Source organism: Haemaphysalis longicornis, unplaced genomic scaffold (genome assembly GCF_048455015.1).
Source record: "Haemaphysalis longicornis isolate Haplotype H1 unplaced genomic scaffold, Haemaphysalis longicornis Haplotype H1 scaffold_7, whole genome shotgun sequence".
Lineage (NCBI taxonomy): Eukaryota > Metazoa > Arthropoda > Arachnida > Ixodida > Ixodidae > Haemaphysalis > Haemaphysalis longicornis.
In genome coordinates this window covers 7188458-7211797 of record NW_027526422.1, presented here as the reverse complement: position 1 = coordinate 7211797, position 23340 = coordinate 7188458, and the positions used below count along the sequence as shown (strand labels likewise).

Below are 23340 nucleotides of genomic sequence, written 5' to 3'. Positions count from 1 at the left end.
GAGTGGTGGCGCTAGCATCCCTGGCGTTGCATGGCGTGGCTCACACACTCATGTTTAGATACTTTAACTATAATTTAGTCACTAAAAATATAAAAACAACTTGTAAAACTGTACTAGCCCGTATAAAAACTAAGCTTTATCACAATACTGGCAAATTTTTGGTGAACACTGGTCAGTTTTGTTTTCGCCAAGAACAGAAAAGTGCCGTATGTGTTCGGGCTGCCATCTACAGCCGGTTATGGCTGGAACGCCTTTGTCGATTTGGTGATGGTGGTGCGTCGTCCGACTACAAGCAGCACGACTACCCTAAGCTGGTAACCCACGAGTCCTGGCGTGTGCACCGGCCGTAGTGGCATTGGTAAATTCCATCATTCAACTTGGTCGTCGCAAAGAGAGCACCAGACGTCAAACCGAAAAGCCACACTAGGTGTTGGCCTTCCGATTTCCCGCCTGTTAGGCTAAAGCTGCCAGCGTTCAGCGTTTATCGCTCAACATTGCATCGTCGAAATATGAAGCAGACGCACTTTCTCATTCCCGCACTACAAACAAATTTCCGGAGAGAGCCGTTGGTAGCGCTTGATCATTAGTAAAATCGCTACCGGGTGTTTTCAAAACTTCAGTGAAAACACTTATCAACATGGGGACAGTCTGTGTGGATGTAGATTTGGATATGAGGCCAATGACTTTTGACTTGGTGTTTCCCGAGGGTATCGAAAGGGGCGGCCGATTGAGCTTTAATTTTTCGAGGCCCAGGCTTTGCGGTGGCGCGGGAAGCCCCATCAGCAACTTGGGGGTCACTGGGGGGAGGCTTTCGCAAGCGGCTTTCTTTGACGCAGCCTACGCGCGAGAGAAAGTGCGCGTATTTTCGGGTGACAACCCAAGTTCGTTTTGTTTTATTGACGAGCGATGCAGTGTGCAGGATGTCCCCGTCGTGGACCATTATGTGGAAGTCCAGAGCGAAGGTCGCGAAGTCGAAGTCGAATCGGAATATCCCTCCCCTGCCACGTCCCCCATACCAGATACAGAAATGGCAGATTCACCTGCATCCGAGAGAGTAGACTCACCTGAACCGGTGGAAGCTGCTGACAGTGCCACCGCTGTCACAGTAGATACCACAGCGTGTGCCGTGGCAGACGGTGCATGCGCCACTACTGAGAAGGCCGCGCTCAATGAAGATGCCAGGTTCTCTGATCACACTTACGTAGGCAGCAAAAATAGTGAGGAGAATAATGCTCCTGTGGTTATTGAGGATGATGCAGCAACCGCTACACACCTTGTCATTTCTGACACGCCGAAAGATTCCACTGGCGGGGGCACCACTGTCACAACAAAGATGACAAACCTTGCACCAAGTGCTGCAAAGGCACCACCCACAACAAACCATGCCGCAGCTGCTGTTAATAGCTCCAAAGAAAACAGTGCGCCCACAACAAAGGCACTGTACTCGTGCCTCTACTGTAGGCATATAACCCCATGCAAAGAGACCGCAATAGCCCATTGCAAAATTCATACTGCGAGAAAAGATCCCTTGCTCAAACAACCCCTGATGGGTGCAGCTACACCTAATGCAAACAAAGCTGCAGCTCCTGCCACACCAGACAAGACCAAGCCCCAGCGCAACTGTATGAAGCCACGCATATCGAACGTGTACTCTCTCTCCAAGGATGGGCTGTCTGTTGAGACTGCTGACAGAGGGCAGGAAGGGGAAGCTGGCCTTGCACAGGACGCGTCAATTGAAACGGCAGTCTTGCCCACTGTTCTCAACATGCTTGCCTCCATGTCACCCAACGTTAAACGTGTCGTCCTGAAAACCGGCCCTGTTCCGCTGGACAAGGCCGGTTCACTTGCTCCAAAGAACATCACTGCTGTGGTGAAGAAAACTCCAGAGAACAGCCCATCCCCAGGGAAGCCTGGTGGCAGCCCTTTGGCACCCAAGTCGGTGATGGCCATGGCAAAAAGGGGAGTACGGCCCCTTCTGCCTGCCACAATTCTTCCAAAATCGATCACAGAAACGAAGCGGCCTCCTGTCAAGCCTCCTCCTAACGCCAAGATTGTGTTTAAATGTTTCAAGTGTTCCCACGTCACATTCGACAAGCATGTCGCTCTTAAGCACCTGCAGGAGCACACTTCTGCCGCGCAAGAGAAACAGGCCGAAAAAGAGAACTCGCACAACGATGAAGCAGAGAGCGTGTCCCCTCCCAGCTCCTCTCCTACGCCCCCTGCTCCAGAAGGTCCGACGAAACGTGCGCTGCCCCTGATGGGGTCGCAGCTGAAGCCGCTCATTCAACGTCCGGTGCGGCCTTTGAAGAACCAAACGGAATCGATAAAGTACTTTGCCTGCACCAGGTGCAGAAAGGTCTACAGGAACAAGTCCAGCTTGCGCAAGCACATGGTGAAGCACACGGGGGAGCAAAAGTTCCGCTGCGAGATCTGCGACCGGGGCTTCCAGTTTAAGTCCGTGCTGCAGGTGCACATGAAGGTGCACAGCCGTTCCTCCCAGTTCAAGTGCGGAAAGTGCAAGCGGGGCTTCGTTTCGGAGGCAGCCCTTCAGAACCACGAGAAAAAGGACCACACCGACCCTGTTGTGTGCCACATCTGCAACCTGCCCTTCCTTCGGCGGCACAACCTGGTCGTGCACATGATGCAGCGCCACGGGCAGACCGCCCAACACCGTTGCACGGCCTGTCGCCGGCCTTTCTTCACCGAGGATGAGCTCGCGGCCCACAAGAGCTCGTGCAAGGGAGACACGTACCGGGACTGTGCGCACTGCAGCTTCAAGGGGGCCACCTACCGGGAACTCTGCGACCACGTCGTACAGTGCCACCCGGAGGCGGCCCAGTTCAAGTGCGACACCTGCGGCCTGGTCTCCATCCACAAGACAAAGAACCGGTCACACATGCGGACTCACCAGCCGGGCTACAGGCCCAAGAAGGCCAAGCACACATACAAGTGCTCCCAGTGCGACAAGGAGCTGCGCAGCCAGTCGGGCCTGCAGTCCCACATGAGCTCGCACAACAACATCCGGCCCTTCACGTGCCCGATATGCGATGGCAAGTTTTCATCCAAGGGGAGCCTGCGCACCCACCGCATCAACGTGCACGGCTCGACCACGTACAGCTGCGACCAGTGCCCACTCACCTGCAAGTCGCTCTTTGCGCTGCGCAAGCACAAGACCCTGATCCACGCGCAGACCATCGAGTTCCAGTGCGACCAGTGTGGCAAGCGGTTCACCAGTGAGCGCAAGAAGCAGCTGCACACGGCGGTCGTGCACCTGGGCGACACGGCGTGCCTGGAGGGAGGCCAGAACCCGTTTCCCTTGCTCAAGGTGTACCGGTGCACGGAGGCAGAGTGCTCGTACGCCACGTTCAGCCTGTACCGGAGCAAGGCGCACGCCATCACGCACACGGGCGTGATGCCGTACCAGTGCGACCAGTGCGACAAGTCCTTTGTAGTTCAGGATGAGCTGAAGCGGCACGTGACGCTGCAGCACAACAAGGGCAAGCAGCGGCCCTGCCCGCACTGCGGCCGCATGTTCGTGTCCGACACACGCTTCGAGTGGCACCTGCGGTTGCACGAGATGAACCAGGGCTTCAAGTGCAGCAAGTGCAGCTACGTGTACGAGTCCAAGGCCTACCTCGAGCACCACCAGCAGAGGCACTCGGAGGAGAGCCGCTGCATCTGCCAGGTCTGCAGCAAGCCCTTCAAGGTGAGAGGGCCAGGTGGGGGTACACAAAAGACAATGGCTGTGCCGATGTCAGGCAACCGGCTCCAACTTAGCCACAGTGTGTGCAGCTAAGACGAGCACTCGGAGCGTTTGAGGTGGGATAGGGAGGGGGTTGAAAGAAAAAGGAGACGCTCGGCATGCATCCAGGTTACTTGATAGAAACGCCTCAGTCTTTTGATGTCTACTGAGTCTTCCAGCTTGAAGCACACATTGTACCGTAATCAGAGAATTTATGGCTTTGCGCAAACTAGCCCGTTATAGGGGTCTTTTGAACAGCATGTGTGAAATGCAGGGTAAGGTCATCCCCCATGGGGAAGTGTTGTGGCTGAGGGAAATGTGGGCATTAAACATCTTTCAGTCTATTCAGAAGCAAAAAAAAAAAAAAAAAACAGGTAAATAAGTGTGGGCAACCTGAATGGCTTTTGAGAGAAAACCCCAAGTTCAGCGCTACGAATCATACCCTGCACATCACAGAGGACTTCAACAAAGTAGATAAAAAACATTGAGGACACCAGGAGGGAGGGGATACTGCAGATTCAGATGCCTGAGGTGAAACGCTGAAAATGTGGGACCTAGCAAGCCATGTGGGTGTTGTAGGACCAGTGTAGACAGTAATTTCAGCAGCAAAATTATTCAACTAATCGTGTCCTAGGCTGGACAGAGTCAATTTTAGCCTAAGTGAAACATAACACAACTTTCGACCTGTCTTTCACAAAAGGACAGACTTTTCAAGGCTTAGTCTCCACTGTCTCAAACAGCTTCAGAGGCATAGAAAAACTGCGCATAAGCCCCACGTGGCATAGATGCTGCTTGTGGAGTCAAACTGTCAACACGAGGGGTTACTGTTCTCACGAGTGGCCAGTTCCGGGGAGCTTGTGGGGGATTTGGTGTGGTCACGAGCCACCACAAGAGAGTTCGCTATGAAACACTGCAGGGCAGTGCATAGATCTTTAAAAGAACTCCCTACGGGAGACGGGACTAATGCAACACACGGGCTGTGTAGTTCACCACAACAGTTGATCCTACGAGCCACCCACACAAGGCAGTGCGAATTAGATTTTCCCAAAGTATCAATAAGCTCCAAATGTCAAAACCAAAGGTTCGACAGAAGCAAGTCTCTTTGGGGTGAGTTATGATGGCTGAGGATTTTTGGCACTACGTAGATGCGCCTCGTGTGCTGATGGTTTCGTTGTAAATGAGTCTCCCATAAAGTACCCATAATGTCTTTTACTTTAGTAATACCCCTGTCACACGGCAAATCTAATGTCATTCAAAGTGAATGGCGTTAGCTGTTAATGACATTCAGCTCGGCCGTGCGGGTCTACACGGCAAAACAAATGTCGTTTGATTGTGATAGCGAGCTCGCAAAACCTCAAAATTACATTTCAAGTGCATCTAGAATGTTTTCACACGTAATATTCTAAAAAAAAAAAAACTTAACAAAGGGTTATTTTTAAATAAAAAACAAGAAAACCACCGATTTAGGTGACATCAGTAGACATCACAAGCCGAGACAAGTCTGCAAAAAATCGGGATTAGGGTAGCATGCGCATTGGGGACGAGATTTTCTTTTTTGTTAGTACTTGTTTGTCTTTTTTTATTTGAACAACAACACAAAGAAGAAAATATAAGTTTACTGACTGTTTTTAGAAACAATATTATATGGTTATTACTGAATTTTTCTGTCTAGGGACGCGCTACTGCTGTCGAGGCTACTCATTTGGCCGCTAACTGAGGTCCGGGACCTCAGTTAGCCGCTAAATGTCATTCGCCTCAAATGTCATTCGGTATTCTCGTGTAGCGCCGAATTAATGACATTTAGAGCGAATGACATTTGCTCTAAATGTCATTAGATCTGCCGTGTGACAGGGGTATAAAATATTCTAGTTAGTGCTCTTATTCTGTTTTATTAAGCTTCAAAAATAGATTGCCGAGGGCACTGTGACAGTTTTCCCTGCACTTAGATTACCACAAGTTCCTGTAGTCATGTTCAGATTTCTTTCATTTGTATGTCATGTTCTTTGTTTAGCTTTGTCCAATTTAATGTCCAATTTTTCGTCCACTATGATGACTACTCATTGCACCAAAGGCAGAATACTCTTTATGTTTACTACGATTATTCCTCATAGCACCTTAGGAAGCTAAAAATGGACATTTTTCCGGTACTAGTCGTGCGTAGCGGCTGCCATGGCGGATTAAAAACGGTGGACAGGCACCCCCCCCCCTTCCGCCCCCCAGAGATACCGCAGTCGAAGAACCCGTGCACAAAACTTACTCGTCACTCAAACCCGCTCGTCACCTTTCCTTTCACTGGGAGGCTGAGAAAGCAAGTGCACATTTTGCACCTGCAGTGGGCAAAGTGCCTTTTTCTTTTTTGCCTTTGTTACCTCCTCAAGAATAGCCATGTGCTCGCAGCATGGACAGCTTCAAGTGTGTTTGTCCTTTTCCTTTGTGAGCTTGTGCATGTGTCCGTGGGCACGAACTCACTGCAAGCAATTGGAAAATCAGGGATAAAAAGGTGCAGCGCTAGAGAGGGGTACCTGCTCTCCCAGCTGCAGGCTGAGAGTGCGCCTGTTTGCTTGTATCGCCTGAGGCTGGAAGGGCGAATCGGTAGCGCGTGCATGCGCAGACTGCTACTAAAAAAAGGTCCATCATGCAGGAACATGCACTTGGGTTGTTGGGACAGGCGTATTCCTGGATGTTAGGGCTACTGTGCTTTTGCTTTCACCATCTCAAGTCGAGCTGCAGGCCAACTATGTGATTGCATCCATCTCTTATCCAAATATTTTCCTACTTTTAATGAGTCACTTGAGGTCACTGGCTATGGCGTTGTATGTGTGAAAAATTGTGCCCGCCTCCCCGCAAGGGGAACCCTGTGTAGATGCGACGCATCGTGGGGTTCACTTGGTGTTTCCGTTGGATTGATTCTGAAATCGCGGGAAACGTGTCGGGAATGCGTATGATTATTATGTTTTATGATTATTATTATGTTTTATTGGCCAATCTTGGTCAATCTCTCTAAGTGGTATGCTTGGGGCTTCGCTGTCGCAACGACCTTTACTCCATCATTGTTGCTGTAAGTGGGAGCTTCTTTTCTTTTATTGCAAGTGTTAATCATTGCCCCATCATGCGTTGTATCAGTAGCTTCTTGACGTAGTTTGAATGAGTCAAGGATATAAGGCGTGTTCGTAGCATTTGACTCTGTCTCGGTTTTGTGGCGCAGTGGGAAGAGCACCATGTACCTCGCGTTCCACCCACAGGGTCATGGGATCGAAACCGGGCGCCGCTAACTATTATTTTTTTTATGGTGTAGGGGGAGGGGTGTGGACAGTCAACAACACTGTATGGAGGGACAAGGCGAGTGAATGAGATGCAGTGAGATCTAAAAATATTTTGGGGGCTTTTCTCAGCCCTCTTCACATTACATTGACACGAAGATATTGCGCAAAGCTCTCACTCATTCTGAAAGGCTGTGCTGTTGGGCAAAAACATACAACCTCTTTATTTCAAACCTGCTGGCCTTTTGCTTGTTTCTTGCCTGGACAGCACCTTCCGCAACCATAAATGCAATTCCTGTCTCTAATTTTAACAAATCACCTCTGACGTTTCTAATATACTACTGACTGTTTTTCAATACGGGTGGGTAAAGAAACAAGCAGCACCTCTGTCGATTCGCTTCTCCGCTGCCAGACAGTGGCGTTGCCCTGTGGTTGAGGGAGAATGTGCCTTCCCAACGCATCTCCCCTTCCCCCCTCCCCCCTGCTGCAGACGGCGCGTGCCATGGCCATCCACGTGACGCACATGCACCCAGAGGCCGCCAAGAGCCCCTCGCTGCAGGTTCTGCGCTCGCTGCGCTACCCGCATGGCTGCGACCAGTGCCCCGTACGCTTCAAGACCACCACGGAACTGCGCGCCCACAAGCTGTGCCGCCACTCGCCGGCCGGCGTGCGGCGGCCGGGAAGCGTCTCTTCGGGCCAGCCGGAGCGCAACTACGGGTGCCACTTCTGTGGCAAGAGCTTCCGGCACAACTGCGCCCTGCAGACGCACCTGCGGACGCACACGGGCGAGCGGCCCTTCCAGTGCCCGCACTGCCCCAAGGCGTTCAGCATCCACCAGACGCTCAAGGACCACGTGGTGAGCGTGCACACCAAGCAGTTCAAGCTGCACTGCCTGCTCTGCGGCAAGGGCGTCGTGAACAACACCAAGCTCAAGCAGCACCTGCAGCACGCCCACAAGGCGGTGCCCAAGCCCACGCTGCCGCTGTCTGCCCGGGGCTCCTCCAAGGCCAGCCCCCCGGACCAGGCGCCCACCCCGCGGGTGCTCCGTACGGCGGCTGCCCGCAAGCTCAACTACCTGCAGCCGCAGGTGGTGGAGGAGCAGCAGGGCCAGCAGCCGCTGCACCTGGCACCCATCGTGTTCCTGCAGGAGCAGGGCGGGGAGGACGCCCAGCAGCAGATCGCCCAGGTCTACGTCGAGCAGGAGGTGGTCGCCGCCACCACCGAGGCCATGGTCGTCGAGGACCCCATCAAGCTGCTCACCTCCTTCTTTTAGGGGAGCTCCCCCGAGGCCCAGTGGACAGCGGGCAGTCATCGTTTTTGCCATGACTCTCGGTGGACGCACTTTGGCCCTGTCGAGTCGGCATGTACATACACATTCGCATGACTAAGGGGACACGAGCATGGCAAACGGCACCTGAAGGGCATGTGTGTGTCTGTGCTCAAGGCCGATACACGTGCGCACTGGACTGGAAGGCAAGCCAGAGCCGCCACACCAGGAAAGCAGCTTAGTTGGCAACTGCAGCGACATGTAGTGCCCGTTGTGTTTGTGGAGAAGCGGGGTGGTGATTGAGCACTGTGTTGAGCAGGAAGTCGTTGGGGCGGCCGCAGGCACAGTTGTTGAGAACGCTTCCTTTTAAGCTGTTCCTCCCCCTTCTGAAGAGACCAGCGGGTAGGTAGGAAGAGCTTGCTCCCTACCCGCTCTATTTTTCTGCGGGGACTGGTTCATCCGTGTGGACGATGCACTTTTGTTGGTTGTACAGTGTTGGCACTGTCTTAATGAGCAAGCTTTTGTCTCACACGTGCACATGTATATATGCACTCGCATGAATTACTGGAAGCTTTTTTAATTTTTTTTTGGCTGTTGTAAATGCGCTCATTAGTCTATCTCAACTGTAAACGAGAACAATCTTGCTCGTTAATGTTGACTTTCAGTGTAAGATTTTCAGAGCCTGGCTTCCGTTTGCATATATTTCTCAGGCATGGTGTGGAGGTGTGCTTTTCTTAGTGTTGATTGCAGTTCAGACGTGTTTTTGTTGTGTACTATAAACACATGGGTACATTTTCTTGCTGTTATTTTCAGCATTCGAACTTGGCACACTTACTAAAATGCAAATATTTCACCATGGTTATTCCTTGCTTCCTTATGCCACATCGAGCTTCAGACATGCATACAATAAAAGTGCGGGCATTTTTAAAAGAGAAGTTTCTTTCTACCTAATTGCATGAGCCAGTTATGTCAAATTCGTACTTTGAAAATCAAGCTGAGTCTCCTCTAGTATTCCAAGCCCAAATAGATTCCAGGTCTGTGTAAGTCTTTGTGGTTATTAGATTTGTATGGCAAGTCCTGTATTCTCTACCTGCAGGGATTGAAGCACAGTAAAAAAAAGATTATTCATAGCTTCGAACTCAGATTCTCAAGCAAGCGGCGAGATTAGATTTACTTTGTGTGTAAAGGCTGGACGTCCATTGACATGTTAAGGGGGAGCAAAAAGACTGGAGTGAAATGGAGGGACGAGCTGTTTTGTGAACACTCATCATTGGAAATTGAGGCCAGACTGAAAGGGAGACAAGAAAAGGAGACGACACCAGCTCTTTGTCGCTGCTGCTGTCATCTCCTTTTCTTGCACCTGTTTCAGTTGATGAAGCCTTCAGGACAAAGTACGACAAAGTACAAATTCAGTTCACTAAAAAGGCAGCTCTATTTCAATAACAATGACGCCCATTTCATCACAAAGTTCAAACAAACAATGGAGCTATTAATAAAAACATGGTGCAGTTACGACTCCCCAATTCCACGAAACGCGGCTCTTATTTTGCCAGCGAGGCTTATGCCTTAGACCCGCCCCAGCCATGATTTCATCACATGAAAAACCAATGCCAACGGGCAAGTGAAATTTTTATTTCGTAAGCAGTGCAGGCGCAACTAGGACCTGCCATTTGAATGCTGCCAGGGGGCCATGTGCCCTCCCTGATTGAGCAAACGAAGATAGATATGAGAAAAATAGGCATGAAGCCTGACAGCTTTATGGCTCAGAAACAAGGTTGCTTGGGCGGTATGGAGTGCCCCCCTGCCTTTCAGGAACGAACTTTATGTTGCTCACATAAGGCCAAAGCACACAATATTACATATGGCCCTAGCGGAGGAGTGGAGAGAGAGATGGGGTTGCACAAACAGCACTGTATACAGATAGCAGTTCAGTATGCTTTCATAAGGATCGTGCTTGCCACTTCAAGGATCATGCCTGCAATCCTATAAAACTGTACTCATGCTTGCATTCTTAAACTAGGAAATAGAGCTTTGACCTCCATCTGTTCGCAGTTTTCTTGATACCAAGAGTAGGACGGGAGGATCCCTACCGAATATGATTGCTGGGGAGGAGGGGGGAGGCTAGAGCAGTGACGAAGTAAAGATTGCCATTAACTACATTTTTGGGCAGTCATCACCCCCTGTAACCTGGGGTGCCTGATTTCATGCGAGAAAATATTTTGTTCTTTGTTACATTGTACAAAATGCTTGAGAATCAATCCCAAATGTTTTCACTGTCATGCCACATATCCCCGTTAATCAGGCGGTTGAATGTGCCGTCAACAATAAAAATTGTCACAACCACCTTGAGTGTTCAAGTGAAAAATAATGCTGGTTCAACTCGGCCGAAAGCAACTCTGACTTCATTCTTGCCTAGCTAAAAAAAAAAAGAAAGGTCAGCTACTCCTCTGTTGAAACGACTATGACGGGGGAATGTCAAACTTTCCCAAATCAAGTCCAACACCAAACGAACCCACCCAGAAGCGGCCAGATCCTGTTGGTCGATAGTAGTTCGTACGACTGTGTGCACTTTATGCAAACACCTGTTTATTATCGGGACGTCTTACTGCACTGCAATTGGGCTCTGTAGTTCTTTACTGATACAAGCATTCCATGGCTTTCGCTAGTGTTCAACCATCGTTTTCGTTAGACATAGGGGTACATTTTCAGTCTAATTTGGCATGCCCGTGCACCCCTCTCCAAATCCAAACCGTGCCAAAATGGCGCAGTCAGATAGATGTCAGCTTAATAACACAAAGGACCCAGGTTTGATTCCAACGACGGAAAGAGCTTTAATTATTCTTCTCTGCCCCCATGATTGTCATCATCGTCAGAGAAAGTTGGCTTTCCTGCAGTGCATTTTCGGTGGTCTACACGCATGAGTGAGAGGCTGAGTGCTTCACTTTAAAAATTACAACAGTTTGAAACCCAGCCGTAATGTTTGGTCAGTTCATAAAGAAGAATGACTTTGCAACTTTCTTTATGCGACAGTGGACTTAATTCGTAATTTAGCAACATTCTTTGTGCTGCTCAAGCTATGACTCTTCTCTTCACATGTGCAGTGGCCCCTGAACAGCTTGAGGCAAGGTGAGGTTATTACAGCTTTAAAGCAAACAATGGACTCTTAAATATTCTTTTGAGAGGGCGGTGTCTTTTTCTAACATTCAGCACTAAGGTAGAGTAGAGCTGCGGTAGCACTTCACTCATTGCCAGCTTTCTAAACTGTGAGGAAATGTAATGTACATGGGTGCTAAGCTGCTGACTATAAAATCATAAAGTGCCAGGCTGCTGTATTTCTTTTTTTATCTAAGTTGCACCCATTCCTAGAAATATAACAAGGCACACTGAGAAGCAGGGGGCCCGAATACGAGCCCTTATTAAACGCTTCCCAACTCCCTGTACTCGTTACACGGGTGCCTCTCCGAACCACCAACAACCTGCCCATGCTGTGAGCGTCACCGACGCCAACGGTGTTGAAGTGACAACAGCTACAGTTCCCACATCTATTGAGGCAGCAGAACTTGCCGTCCCTCTAGCCGCCACCACTGGAAATGACTACCTCGCTATAATGACCGACTCACAAGCCACCTGCTGCAACTTCTTGCTAGGTCGCATAACACCCGCGACTCTCAAAATTCTGCGAAGTGTGCGTGAGCTCCCGGAAATGCACATCATCTGCAGACCCCCAGACACAAGCCTGTCGAGGGAAACGAAGTGGCACTCGCTGCTGCCCGTGGTCATACCCACAGGGCCGTTTCTCAAGAAGGCAAAAACACGCAGCCCCTTCGTTCTCCCGAGCATGCTACTTTTACTTCATACACGGACATCCTTGTGCATTGCCACCACGAACGGCGGCAGTTCCCGCCAACACATCCCCATCCATCCAGAGCAGAGGCGACTGCCTTTCGCCGACTTCAAACAAATTCCTATCCTCACCCCACTGTCCGCCGTGCCATGTACACCACCCTTACTATGCTACCTGCAATTTCTGTCCTCAACCTGGCACCCTGTACCACATGGTATGAGGGTGTCAGAAAACCCGATCCCTTACCCCCAACCCTCGCCCATCATACGAGCAGTGGGCGGGCCAGCTGGCCAGCTCCGACCTCTCAAAGTCTCAATCCAGCGTAGCCTGGTGGAGAGGGCAGCCAGCACGGACCAGGCCCACCCATCAGTGCCTAAAGCTCGTCCTAATAAAGTTTTCACTCTCTCTCTTTTCTGTTATTGAGATGGACTTGTAAAAGCCAAAGAAGTTTGTTGTACAGTATCGGGAAATGCAGGGGTTGCTGTTACTAAATGCAAGAAATGTCGATCAGTTGTAAGAGACTACAGGATGTGAGTATTCCTTCAATTATTGGTTTGCTTTGCTCTCGGGAAGTGTGGCTGCGTCATAGCCGCTTCTTGCCCAACTGGACTGTGCAAAAAAGAACTCTAGAGCACAGTGCGTGATGGTCAGTCACGACTGCAAAGTGCCGACCATATACGTAGGGGTGGAATTTGCCGACGGCCCAAGCTGCTCAAATCATATTTACAACAAAGTGCATATGTCCAGCTTCTGCATTCTGTAGTAGAACTAGGAAATTTTTCGCATCGGCGTTAAAACTTCTAAAATGTCAGTTCTGTGCTGACACAATGAAACCCCTGAGCCCTTGTCCTAAAATTGTCATTTATTTTGAATTCCTGGTGAAGTTTAGTAGATTTCAAATTGGGGAGTTTTTCCCGCTTTGATGCACACTTGCTCAACATTTGTCAGTTCGTTGTTTTTTCAGCAAGTTATTTCACGCAATCCAAAAGGTGGCTTGTGAACTTGGCAGACATATCTAAATTCCTTGAACCTGCAGAAAACTGGCGAGAGTTGGCAGACAGGTCAAACATATTGGGCGTACATGGACCCGTGATGAATAATATACAGCCGACAAAGTAGAGTAAAAGCATGCACAATAATAAATGGTTCTCAGTTTTTATTTTGTTGGTGAATGTTTGAGAACGCGTGAGCACCTCGTCCCTCTTCATCATGAACTTGAGGCTCGTACCTTGTTCGGAAGCCTTGTTCTGGTTAAGTCCACTAAGCAGCATTTCTCATATGTTCCTCGTACACACTACCAATCATGCTTAGCGCTCAAACTGTCTCAGTTGTGGGCTTTATTTAGCCCAGCGTTTGCTGCCTGTCACTCCTTTTGTTTTGTGGCAGTAGCAAGACTGAAAAGGTCAGCTCCCTCATTATTTTTTCTCATCTAGTGCTATTGTGGACTGACCATTTGCCATGCTGGTGTTGCTTGCAGTTGACCATTGCCCTTGATTTCCTGTTGTCTTCGCATTCATGCTCTGTACTAGATGACCAAACAGGGTAGAATGGTTTTGCGCTTCACTTGAAAGTTCTTGATTTAAGTGTGTGGTAGGCAATTATTTGACCACTGTGGGTGGTGCGCATGTGCGCTATGTTGCAAGAGAAATGGTGGTAACAAAGGAGGGGGAGTGCATGCGCCGCCCTCTGCTTAAAAATTGCTATCCACACATGCTGCACTACTGGCGGATTTCAAGGTTGCTGTTTGAGTCGACGGCCTAATTAAAGTCTAACGAGGCTTAAATCAACTTCTTCTTAGCATATGAAAGTCACATTGGATGCAGCTTTTATTTTATGCAGCCGGCTGTCTATGCCTTAGCTACACTGGAGTTCAGGGACAACACCGAATTATGTGCCAAAAAATTCACGGACTGGCAGCTATGATCTGCTGAGCACACGTGTGTGTGTGGCAGAGCCCTCAACCGCATTTGCTTTTCCAGTCTTTCTCAATTCGCATTAGCTAGGTGACACACCATGGCAGTTGGCCACTTTCTGTCTCACTTATTGGCGACCCAAATTGGGGTACCCATGGGAATGGCAAAATGATTTTGCCATTAGTTTGACAGAAACAGCCTGAAGCTTAGCATCAGCATTGAATTTAAAAGTCATGTTGTTGTAAGCCGTTACCTATGCTTGCATGGAAAATTGTTGGAAAGGCCTGTTGTCAGGAGTTAGAAAATTAAATTAATAGGTTCAGGTTTGGGCACAGAATGGATAAAATTAACAGCTTGTAGCCGTCTGCAGCTCTGGCTTTGAAGATATTCGCTGGTCCAACTGCAGGATTGCGGAAGCTGAACTGCAGCATTGCGGAAACTCCCAGTGGAGATTGTACTTGTGAAACTGTAATTTGAGATTGTATTTGTGAAACTGTAAATAGCACATCTTCTCTAAAACAGAACAAAGCCTTTTGCGGCCGTAGTCTGAATAAGTCACAACCGGCTGGATCACAGTGCTTTATTTCGTACAACATTGCACAAGGTGAAAAGCAGCCACGGCTAACATTTGACGGGTCATCAACACACGTACACTCACACGTTCACATCACATAGTCTGCCTATGCTGTATAGCTAATTAAATCAACTTATTGCTGACAACATCGAAGTTACACCCGACCTCCTGTCTGAAATGGGAAAGTGCGTACTCTGAAACGTCATGGCTCATAGGGTGCATGCACCTTTTGGTTTATCCAGCAAAGCACGGACACCCGAGGATTGATGCGCTCATTCAATAAATAGCAGGATGTTGAGACTTGTATAAAAAAAAAGAAATTAAGTTTAACGCCCTCAGCATGTGCTAACGGCGAGGCACATTTATTGTACAGTATTCTTCTCTGGTACATGTGGTCAGAGTAAGTCATATTAATGCTTTAGGAGACTGATGGCTGTCAGTCTCCGTTGATGACATTAGCATCGCAACAAAGCTCTTGTAACGTAATTCACCGATGCTTTAAAGCTACCAAGAGCACAGAGAGGAGTTTGCTTTCCAAGTTCCCTGTGACACTTTGTTCTTGATTGAGAGGAGCTCTCAGGTAGCACAAGGTAGCGTTCTCTCGACTAGATTTGTTGCACCCTGCAAGGAACGACCAGCGGTGCCAGTTAGTGGCATGTCCACAATTTCACACGCACGCACACACACACAAAGGAGAGCTTAAGTGCGAGGAGAAGGTGTTTCCAGGCATCACGTGTTCTTGCACTGTGCGATGTAAGTGGAACAGCGATGTTGGCTATTCCTGACTCCAACGCTTGAGCAGATTTTTCGTGATGTTCTTGTTCTCTCCACTCCAAACACGGGTTGCCTCCTGGCAGGTAAAGTTCAGTATGCACACGAAGGCTAGTGGTTTACTGTAACTAGCCTCAAGTGCCTATCATAAAAACTACAGGTAGTTGCAGCCAGCTCAAACTCGAAAGCATTGACATGTTTCGGGCACTGTTTTGTTGTTCTGTTGCCGTGTACTTGGCCCAGCATCCTGTGGTCACATTCGAGGACAGGCTTGTATGCTGCAAAGGTGGTAAGCGCTTTCGGGCGCGTGCACTGGAGTACATTACACAGTCACTGCTTCACAGCTGCCTTGAAGGCTCCTGCCATACACCTCACGTCATTGCACACCTGACGAGCATCCGGTGGGCTTCGTTTGGTTCCTCGAGCTTTGGCAAGTCAAAGGAGACGACGATCTTTGTGCGAAGTGCCTGCACTGTTACGAGGCCTGCTGTCGGGAGCACTCTTTGTGAATGCCTAGAGCACGTCGGCTTCGATGAGGATGGCGATGATGGTGAAGAGCACGTAGAGCGCCACGAGGCAGGCACCAAAGGCGCGCTTGACGCGGAATCGCAGGATGATCATCACGACCAGGGTGGAGACTAGCGTGGTGCTGATGGTCCCGTACAAGATGCCAATCATGCTCGTCCATTGCAACTGCAACAAGAGCCCGGGAAAGTGCATGGCAGACGTGCACAAATGAAAACAAGAACAATTGGCAAATTAGTTTTTGAGTGCCATTTAATTTGACACTTATGTAAAAAGGTCATTTGAAAGAGTGGGGGAACAAAAAACTAAGGTAACAAGAAACATATTTCGAGGTATCAGAAGAAGTCTCAGGTTAATAACTGTTAGGATGAAGTAATGGATTCTATGCAAGACCTCTAATACGAAAGCAACTTTTCTGTATGCCTACGTCCCTTCAGCATCAATCTGTACAGTACCAAGACATCTTCTATTTTACACACGGTCGTTTAAAAATGTCTATCTACTGATGACATTTTTCCCATAGTTTTGATCTCTCAGGTTTGCATAGAAACCTTGTTTCGTTATGCCTCAAAATTTTTGTGGGTTATGTTAAGTTTGAAACAGGATTAGGGCAGTGGCATAAGTTAGGCAGAGTGCAGCTGCAGCTAGAGTAGTGTACCAGAAGTTCAGGAGTCGCTTCTCCCTGCAGTGGGCACAAATACACGCCACTTCCCCTTGCATTAGAGCAGTCTTCCAAACACTTAAGGAAGAAGGCAGGTTGGATCTCCACTCTGCCTATGCCGCTGACATTGCGATGCGAAACAGAGACTATTATGTGGCTCCACAAAGCAAGGCAGCTTAGAAATTTAACACAGAGCAAAATTATTTCTCATCAAACTTTGCCCCAAAAGCTTTCACGTGAATATACACTTGTCAGTGTATCCAAATATTCGCAACTGGGCACTGATGCACAAACGTACTTACGCTCATCACACCGCCGGTTCGGGCAAGCTTCAGTGTGTATGGAATGCCGAAACCAAGGAGCAGGTCTGGGTTGCATCAGGTCAAGGCGTTTTCAGGCGGCGCAGCTGATCACACAACAACCTGGGATTAAAATTTCTAAAGCACCCTACCCTTTCATATACTAAGGCTTGACAGTGGCACGCTGCAGCGAATTAGGCCTGCAAGTCTTGAATGAATTTCAAGCTGTGGCCCTTTCAGTGTTTGAGTGATCGCCAGCAGTACACTAAAGGCTTAGAGGTGATTTGATTGAGACAAAAAGCAAAGATGTCTGTATTCGTGGGATTTCTGTTAAATTTATATATAATTTTTGTCTAAATTAACCTTTTTTTATGTGTAGGATAAACGCTGTGATCAGGAAGTGCAGGCAAAGCAATGCTAGGGAGAAACGTAGCCTGTGAAGCTGGCTTTTTCTTCAGCTCACGTGCGTGCGGCCAAGCCGCCTTGCTTATGTTCTGGGGAAGGATGCAAAGAATTGTTCATATATATTTTAAAAGGGGAACTTATGTGCCCAGTAAGGATAATGTAGGAGAAGACGACGCAAGAAGTAAGTCTATAAGGGAGCGATTAATGGAGGCTTGGGCACCTTTTGTTGTAAACATGAAGAAATCTTACCGGAATGGGAAAGTATATTGTGCACGAACAGTGAGACAACAATAACAAAACTGTTTAAAACACTTAGGTGCGTCAACAACACGGGCTCTGATGATTGGCCCTGCTAGTCATTCCAGTAGTTTTTATAGGCGGTCTTGTACTGTTCTATGTAACTGCCATGGACATCCTGCGTCCTTCGGATTTTTTAGCTCGATAGTTTGAATGATTCTAACAAGTTTAGTGTGAAGTGAATTGAAGAAAAGGATACTGAGAAGCGGTCCACCGTAGCAGGCTGAAATCGCCATGCGTGGATAGCCCTGCCTTGCCACCGACAGGTTTGATATGTAATCTGCAGGCAAAAACAAGGAAAACATCAGTTGGATACTGCAGGCTGTGACTGCAGTAGCAGGTACATGGCATCTACAGTGAGGAATTGCGCTTTCATGCGTACGCGCGTGGCAATACGTCTGCCCCCTTCTTCTTATAAACACAATGGATTTGCTTAGTGTGTCAAAATGGCGAAGTACATCAGTTCAAAGTGGTTGTTCGTAGCTTCACTGCTGTCAAGTTCGCAGTGTAACCTACCAGTATCGTTCTAAAAAGGTTTTATAAAGTATTTCATGCTTTTTGAGGGAAAAATTAAGGCCTCTTCATAAGAGAAAGATGCATAAACGCGAAGCTTTCTCCCGTGCGACCTGAGTCAAAGTCAACATCCGAAATCTAAACAGCTTCGACCGTGTCGCCATGGGGCAATCGGATGGACGTCGGCTTCATAACGCGAAAACCCCCGGCTCGATGGCAACAACGGGAAGCATTTTTTCCTCGGGGCGCTTGATGTGCTTCTGTGGAAACCCATTGCGTAAGTTGGCTTTTCTGCAGTGGGTTTCGGCCATAACGATTTGGGCTTCGGACTTTGAAGACATTGGCTTTCAATTAGATAAAGCTTCGTGTTTCAAGCAACTTTCACTTCGCCAACGATCATCATAATCTCCAGAGAAAGTTGGCTTTCCCGCAGCGCGGTTTGGTGTCAGACGCCCGCCATCGGTGCGACATAGAAAGCTTCTCTTTGTAAATTTCACCGCAGTGTTGAAATTTAACAGCACATCAATGCAAAGGACCTCTACGTCGCACAGACTAGGAAAGTAGCGAAGGGAGCACTGAATGATCATGCGTTCGCAATACAGGCCGAAATAATTTATTTGTTTGTGCGTTTTGAAAGAACATGCGTGCACTCACCTCCTATGCTGTTACCCCAGGCCAAAACAGTCATTCCCAGGAAAGCGTCACTCAGGCCTATCACGATGCCAACAGTCTGCAGCAGAGAAGCGCACACAGGAGGGGATTACGTACAGTGCTGCTGATGACCAATTTCCCACACATGGCACTGAATGCTTGTTGGGCATGTGGCTAGACAGAAATTAGTTTCATTGAAAGTGAACACATTTAACGTGCTCTCTATAGTCATGTATCGGTTGACCTTGAATACGCGAAACGATTTCAATGTAAAAAATAATCGAAAGGTAAACAAACATGAAAGTGTGAGCAACGGGCTGCAAGAACGACCGAATTCTGAGAATTATACGGAACAAAAAAAAAATGATATCATGAGACCAATATACGACAGAAAATCACATTGAGTTCGCATGGCTGCTGCTTGTCAGTATTCTAAGCTTTCCTTTCGCGCGGTAAAGCTATTCGGCAAATGCTAGGAAAATTTGGGCTCGCATACGATCTCCAGCTGCGGCGTGTGAGCACAGCAAAGAGCATTGCAAGAGCATGAACGGACCTTGAGGAGCGAGAGCACTTCGTTGGCGAGCACGTAGATCCAGGCGACGGCCACAAAGAATCCCACGTATCCGAAGGCCCAGTGGTAGCGTGGGGCCTCCTCGTGCTTGGACGTGAAGAACACCACGACTGCCAGGCACGCGAAGGCGGCCAGCACGATCACCACCACCGGCACTCCGCCCACCGCCCTTCCTGCACCTGTGGGACACGTCACAGAAAGTACGTCTCAGAAACTGGTCCTTCTTTCGGGGCTCTGCACTATAGAGTGTGGGCAAACACTCATAGTTTGTGGTCAAAGGTAGCTCCAACTGTTCTTAGGACCCTTAAGAGTGCTCTCTGAATCCGCTGCAAATGTAATTTGAGCAATTGCTGTTGAGTCACTGCTGGGCCTGCTTGCTGCTGGGTCACTGGCTCTTGCTAAATAATTGGTGAATCACTGGTGGCCCCCAAGTTACTAGTGAACTACCGGCAATCCTCTTGTGACTCTCCCATGGGTCAGGCCGATTTCAAATTTCGTTGGCTGTCTAAGAGTTGAGATCTAGTTTCAACAAATTTTTGCTTTAGCGGACACCAATGTGAGGTGAAAGATCTAATCAGGAAACGGCAAACCATGAGAATCTCTACCGCAGCTGACAGAATAGAACTAGCCGAGCTCTCGAAGTTAATCAATAAGCGTAAGACAGCTGACATACGGAAGCATAATATGGAGAGGATCGAATACGCTGTAAAGAACGGAGGTAGCCTGAAAGCAGTGAAGAGACGTCTTGGCGTGGGGAAAAATCAGATGTATGCACTTAAGGATAAGCAAGGCAATGTCATCACAAATAGGGATAAAATAGTCACAGTGGCTGAGGAGTTCTATAGGGATCTGTACAGTAGCCGGGACATACAGGATAATGCCGAACGAGACAGCAGTTCAGAGGAGATAGACATCCCACCAGTAACGACCGTAGAAGTAAGGAAGGCTTTGAAAGAAATGAAAGGGGGCAAAGCACCTGGTGAGGATCAGATAACAGCAGACCTCTTGAAGGATGGCGGAGAAATTGTACTTGAAAAACTGGCAAACCTGTATACGCAATGCCTAATGACCGCAATGGTACCGGAATCTTGGAAGAACGCGAACATCATCCTAATCCATAAGAAAGGCGACATGAAGGATTTGAAAAATTACAGGCCGATCAGCTTACTGTCAGTCGTCTACAAGGTATTTACCAAGGTAATCGCTAACCGAATCTCTGCAACCTTAGATTTCAGTCAACCTAAAGAACAAGCAGGGTTCCGTAAAGGTTATTCTCCAGCTCGCACCAGCGCTTTATTATCAACGAAGATTCGCTAGGATGATGTTCGGACAAACTGCCACTTCCCCCGGTGGTATTTCGCCAAGCTGTTTCTTTACAGAGCACGGTGTGAAAAAAGTGATGCACCGTGCTGACCTCCACGCACACATCGTTACATTATAATTCTCAAAAGAGCTACCTACCGTAGGTATTCGTGCATTTACGCTTATAATCTGAGAATTGTACACAAATTAAAAAAACACACACATCGATGCCGTTCAGGGGGTGTGGTGCGTGCGTGTGCGCGCGTGTATATGAGTGCGGTTCTGCGTTCCGGATGAGTAAAGGCATAGTATTATCCTCACTATCTCTCCAATCACTGGAGAGACACAATCTCTCCAATGTTATTAACAGCATGTTTAGAAGAAGTATTCAGAACGTTGGATTGGGAACAGGTGGGAGTAAGGGTTAATGGAGAATACCTCAGTAACCTCAGATTTGCTGATGACGTTGCCTTGCTAAGTAACTCGGGGGACGAATTGCAAAGCATGCTTTCCGCACTGGGCGAACAGAGTAGAACCGTGGGCCTGAGAATTAATATGCAGAAAACTAAAGTAATGATCAATAACATCGGGACAGCACAGCAGTTTGAGATAGGTGGCGAGGCAGTGGAAGTGGTAAGCGAATATATCTACTTAGGCCAAGTTGTGACCCCGGATCCCAACCATGAGGCAGAGATAATTAGAAGAATCAGAATGGGGTGGGGTGCATACGGCAGACATTCTCAGATAATGAATAGCAGCCTACCATTGTCGCTGAAGGAGAAAGTGTATGACAGCTGCATCTTACCGGTACTCACCTACGGGGCAGAAACTTGGAGGCTCACTAAGAGGATTCAACTTAAATTGAGAACGACTCAGCGGGCAATGGAGCGGAAAATGATAGGTGTAACATTAAGGGACAAGAAGAGAGCGGAGTGGGTCAGAGAGCAAACTGGTGTTAAAGACATATTAGTAGAAATTAAGAAGAAGAAATGGACGTGGGCAGGGCATGTAATGCGAAGGCAAGATAACCGCTGGTCATTAAGAGTAACAGAGTGGATCCCTAGAGAAGGCAAGCGTTGCAGGGGGCGGCAGAAAGTTAGATGGGCAGATGAGATCAAGAAGTTTGCGGGGATAAATTGGTCACAGTTGGCACAGGACCGAGGTAATTGGAGAATAATGGGAGAGGCCTTTGCCCTGCAGTGGGCGTAGATAGGCTGGTGATGATGATGATGATGATGATGAATGTGAGGTTACTGCAGCGTGTGCAGCGAAATTGGCCTCCGGATTAGTGGCTGATGCTCACACTTGTGCGCGTCGCTCACCACCAGGCAGCCACTGGTAAATGTCGTACCAGTCACCAATCCAACGGCAGACACTGCAGACGTAACCTTGCATTGGTGTCCGCTAACGCAGCAATTTGTTGGAACTAAATCTCAACTCTTAGACAGTCAGCGACATACGAAATCGGCAAATGGCATTACCTATAGATGGCAGCCACAGAAGTGCCACTGTCTTTCAACACCATTTGGAGTGAAGCGTTATATGTACACGGCCAATGGTCTTTACAACAGTCCCCGTGAGTTGAGATCAGCCCCCCAAAAAAGCGACGCCTGGAACATAACACCAAGAATTCGACGCCAGAAAAACAATTTGGATTCACATGTTGCTTCGCATATGAAGCGGAAACATACATGTGGCCTTTGAGGTGCATCATGTATATAAGGCGCGTCAGCAATAGTCTGCGTGAGTTGATGGTTATACCACCTGTGTTAACAGTGACTAGATAAAAATGGCTGTCGTAGAGAATGATCGATAAATGCGATGCTAGAATTCCTATTGCACAGTTCTGTTTGTGGCCACTCAGACAAGACTCAGCAACCAACAAGAAGTACCCAAATCATCGTTTGGAGAAAAGGCCAGGTCTTTTCCCTCAACAGACGGCGTCGTCTGCTTATGGTATAGTGCGCATGCTGCAATTCCAAACGCTTGTGTTCGGCAGTGCTTCCGCACCTCTAAGAGCCTGTGTGGGATTTTGCTGCCGCAGAGTAACGTAAACAGAAGCACCCACTGTGCTAATGACGAGGAGCGCATTAAAGGTGAAGAGGCTACCCTCTCGTTGCCTCACACTTAATACCGCTGAAGTCTGCACCCGACAGAGTGGCACAGTCATTTCCTCTTCACGTCACCTTTCCCTTTCGGGTCAGCATGGCTTTTATTAACCCTGCGGAGAGGCAGTGCTGCTTGCTGCAAAACTTGGAGGCTTTCGGCATCGCGCAGAGCGTTTCCGAAGCAGATCTTACCGATGGCGACCAGCGTGATGAAGACGGGGCTGAGCACGCACTGCAGGGTGTTCAGCAGGCGGCACCAGTTGTTCTTGTCGTTCTCGTAGTCCACCACAGGCGTGGTCACGGTCAGCACGAAGTAGATCGGTGCCTGCACGTGTACAGCACGTGACGCAGTAATGTGCATTTGGGCCTGCACAGACCTGTGAGCTGTGCGGGAACATACGAGGTCCACAAGGCCGCGTTATTACAAGCGCCTCCTCTATAGATAAGAAGACTGCTTGCACAGTCATCACTTTGAAACCATTCTACTAATGCAAGTGGTTAAACTTAAAAAAAAAAAGATTGGCCCTCCCACTCTGTGAAGATGGGTGACCAGCAAAGGCTGTTATTCTACAATGACGAAATTATATGCATGTATGACTACATATTGGCCATTAAAGAATCAATACGATGACAAATT

The 23340-nt window shown here is 48.4% G+C and overlaps 2 protein-coding genes across 3 annotated transcripts in view; one reads left to right on the top strand and one right to left on the bottom strand.

Moving 5' to 3' along the window:
- The first annotated feature begins 216 nt into the window (after positions 1-216).
- On the top strand, positions 217-10612 carry LOC144144398 (uncharacterized). Its single transcript, XM_077675826.1, has 2 exons — positions 217-3706; positions 7493-10612. Exons 1-2 carry the CDS (start codon positions 638-640, stop codon positions 8273-8275), a joined length of 3852 nt encoding a protein of 1283 aa, XP_077531952.1. The 5' UTR covers positions 217-637; the 3' UTR covers positions 8276-10612.
- Positions 10613-14592: 3980 nt separating this feature from the next.
- LOC144144399 (mitochondrial sodium/calcium exchanger protein-like) overlaps positions 14593-23340 on the bottom strand; it is a 118274-nt gene continuing 109526 nt past the window's right edge. For both annotated transcript variants that reach the window (XM_077675828.1, XM_077675827.1), the window contains exons 11-16: positions 22896-23028; positions 19276-19472; positions 18726-18801; positions 17758-17838; positions 16860-16924; positions 14593-16064 (exon numbers count right to left, since the gene is read on the bottom strand). In XM_077675828.1, the coding sequence (XP_077531954.1) occupies positions 15885-16064; positions 16860-16924; positions 17758-17838; positions 18726-18801; positions 19276-19472; positions 22896-23028 (732 nt within the window). In that variant the 3' untranslated portion in view covers positions 14593-15884. The remainder of the gene's footprint in view (positions 16065-16859; positions 16925-17757; positions 17839-18725; positions 18802-19275; positions 19473-22895; positions 23029-23340) is intronic.

What these genes read in the sequence shown, in the direction of transcription:
- LOC144144398 (XM_077675826.1), top strand. Translation starts at nt 638, where the DNA reads ATGGGGACAGTCTGTGTGGATGTAGATTTGGATATGAGGCCAATGACT. An exon ending in TCTGCAGCAAGCCCTTCAAG is followed by an intron (nt 3,707 to 7,492) that starts GTGAGAGGGCCA and finishes CCCCTGCTGCAG; the next exon opens with ACGGCGCGTGCCATGGCCAT.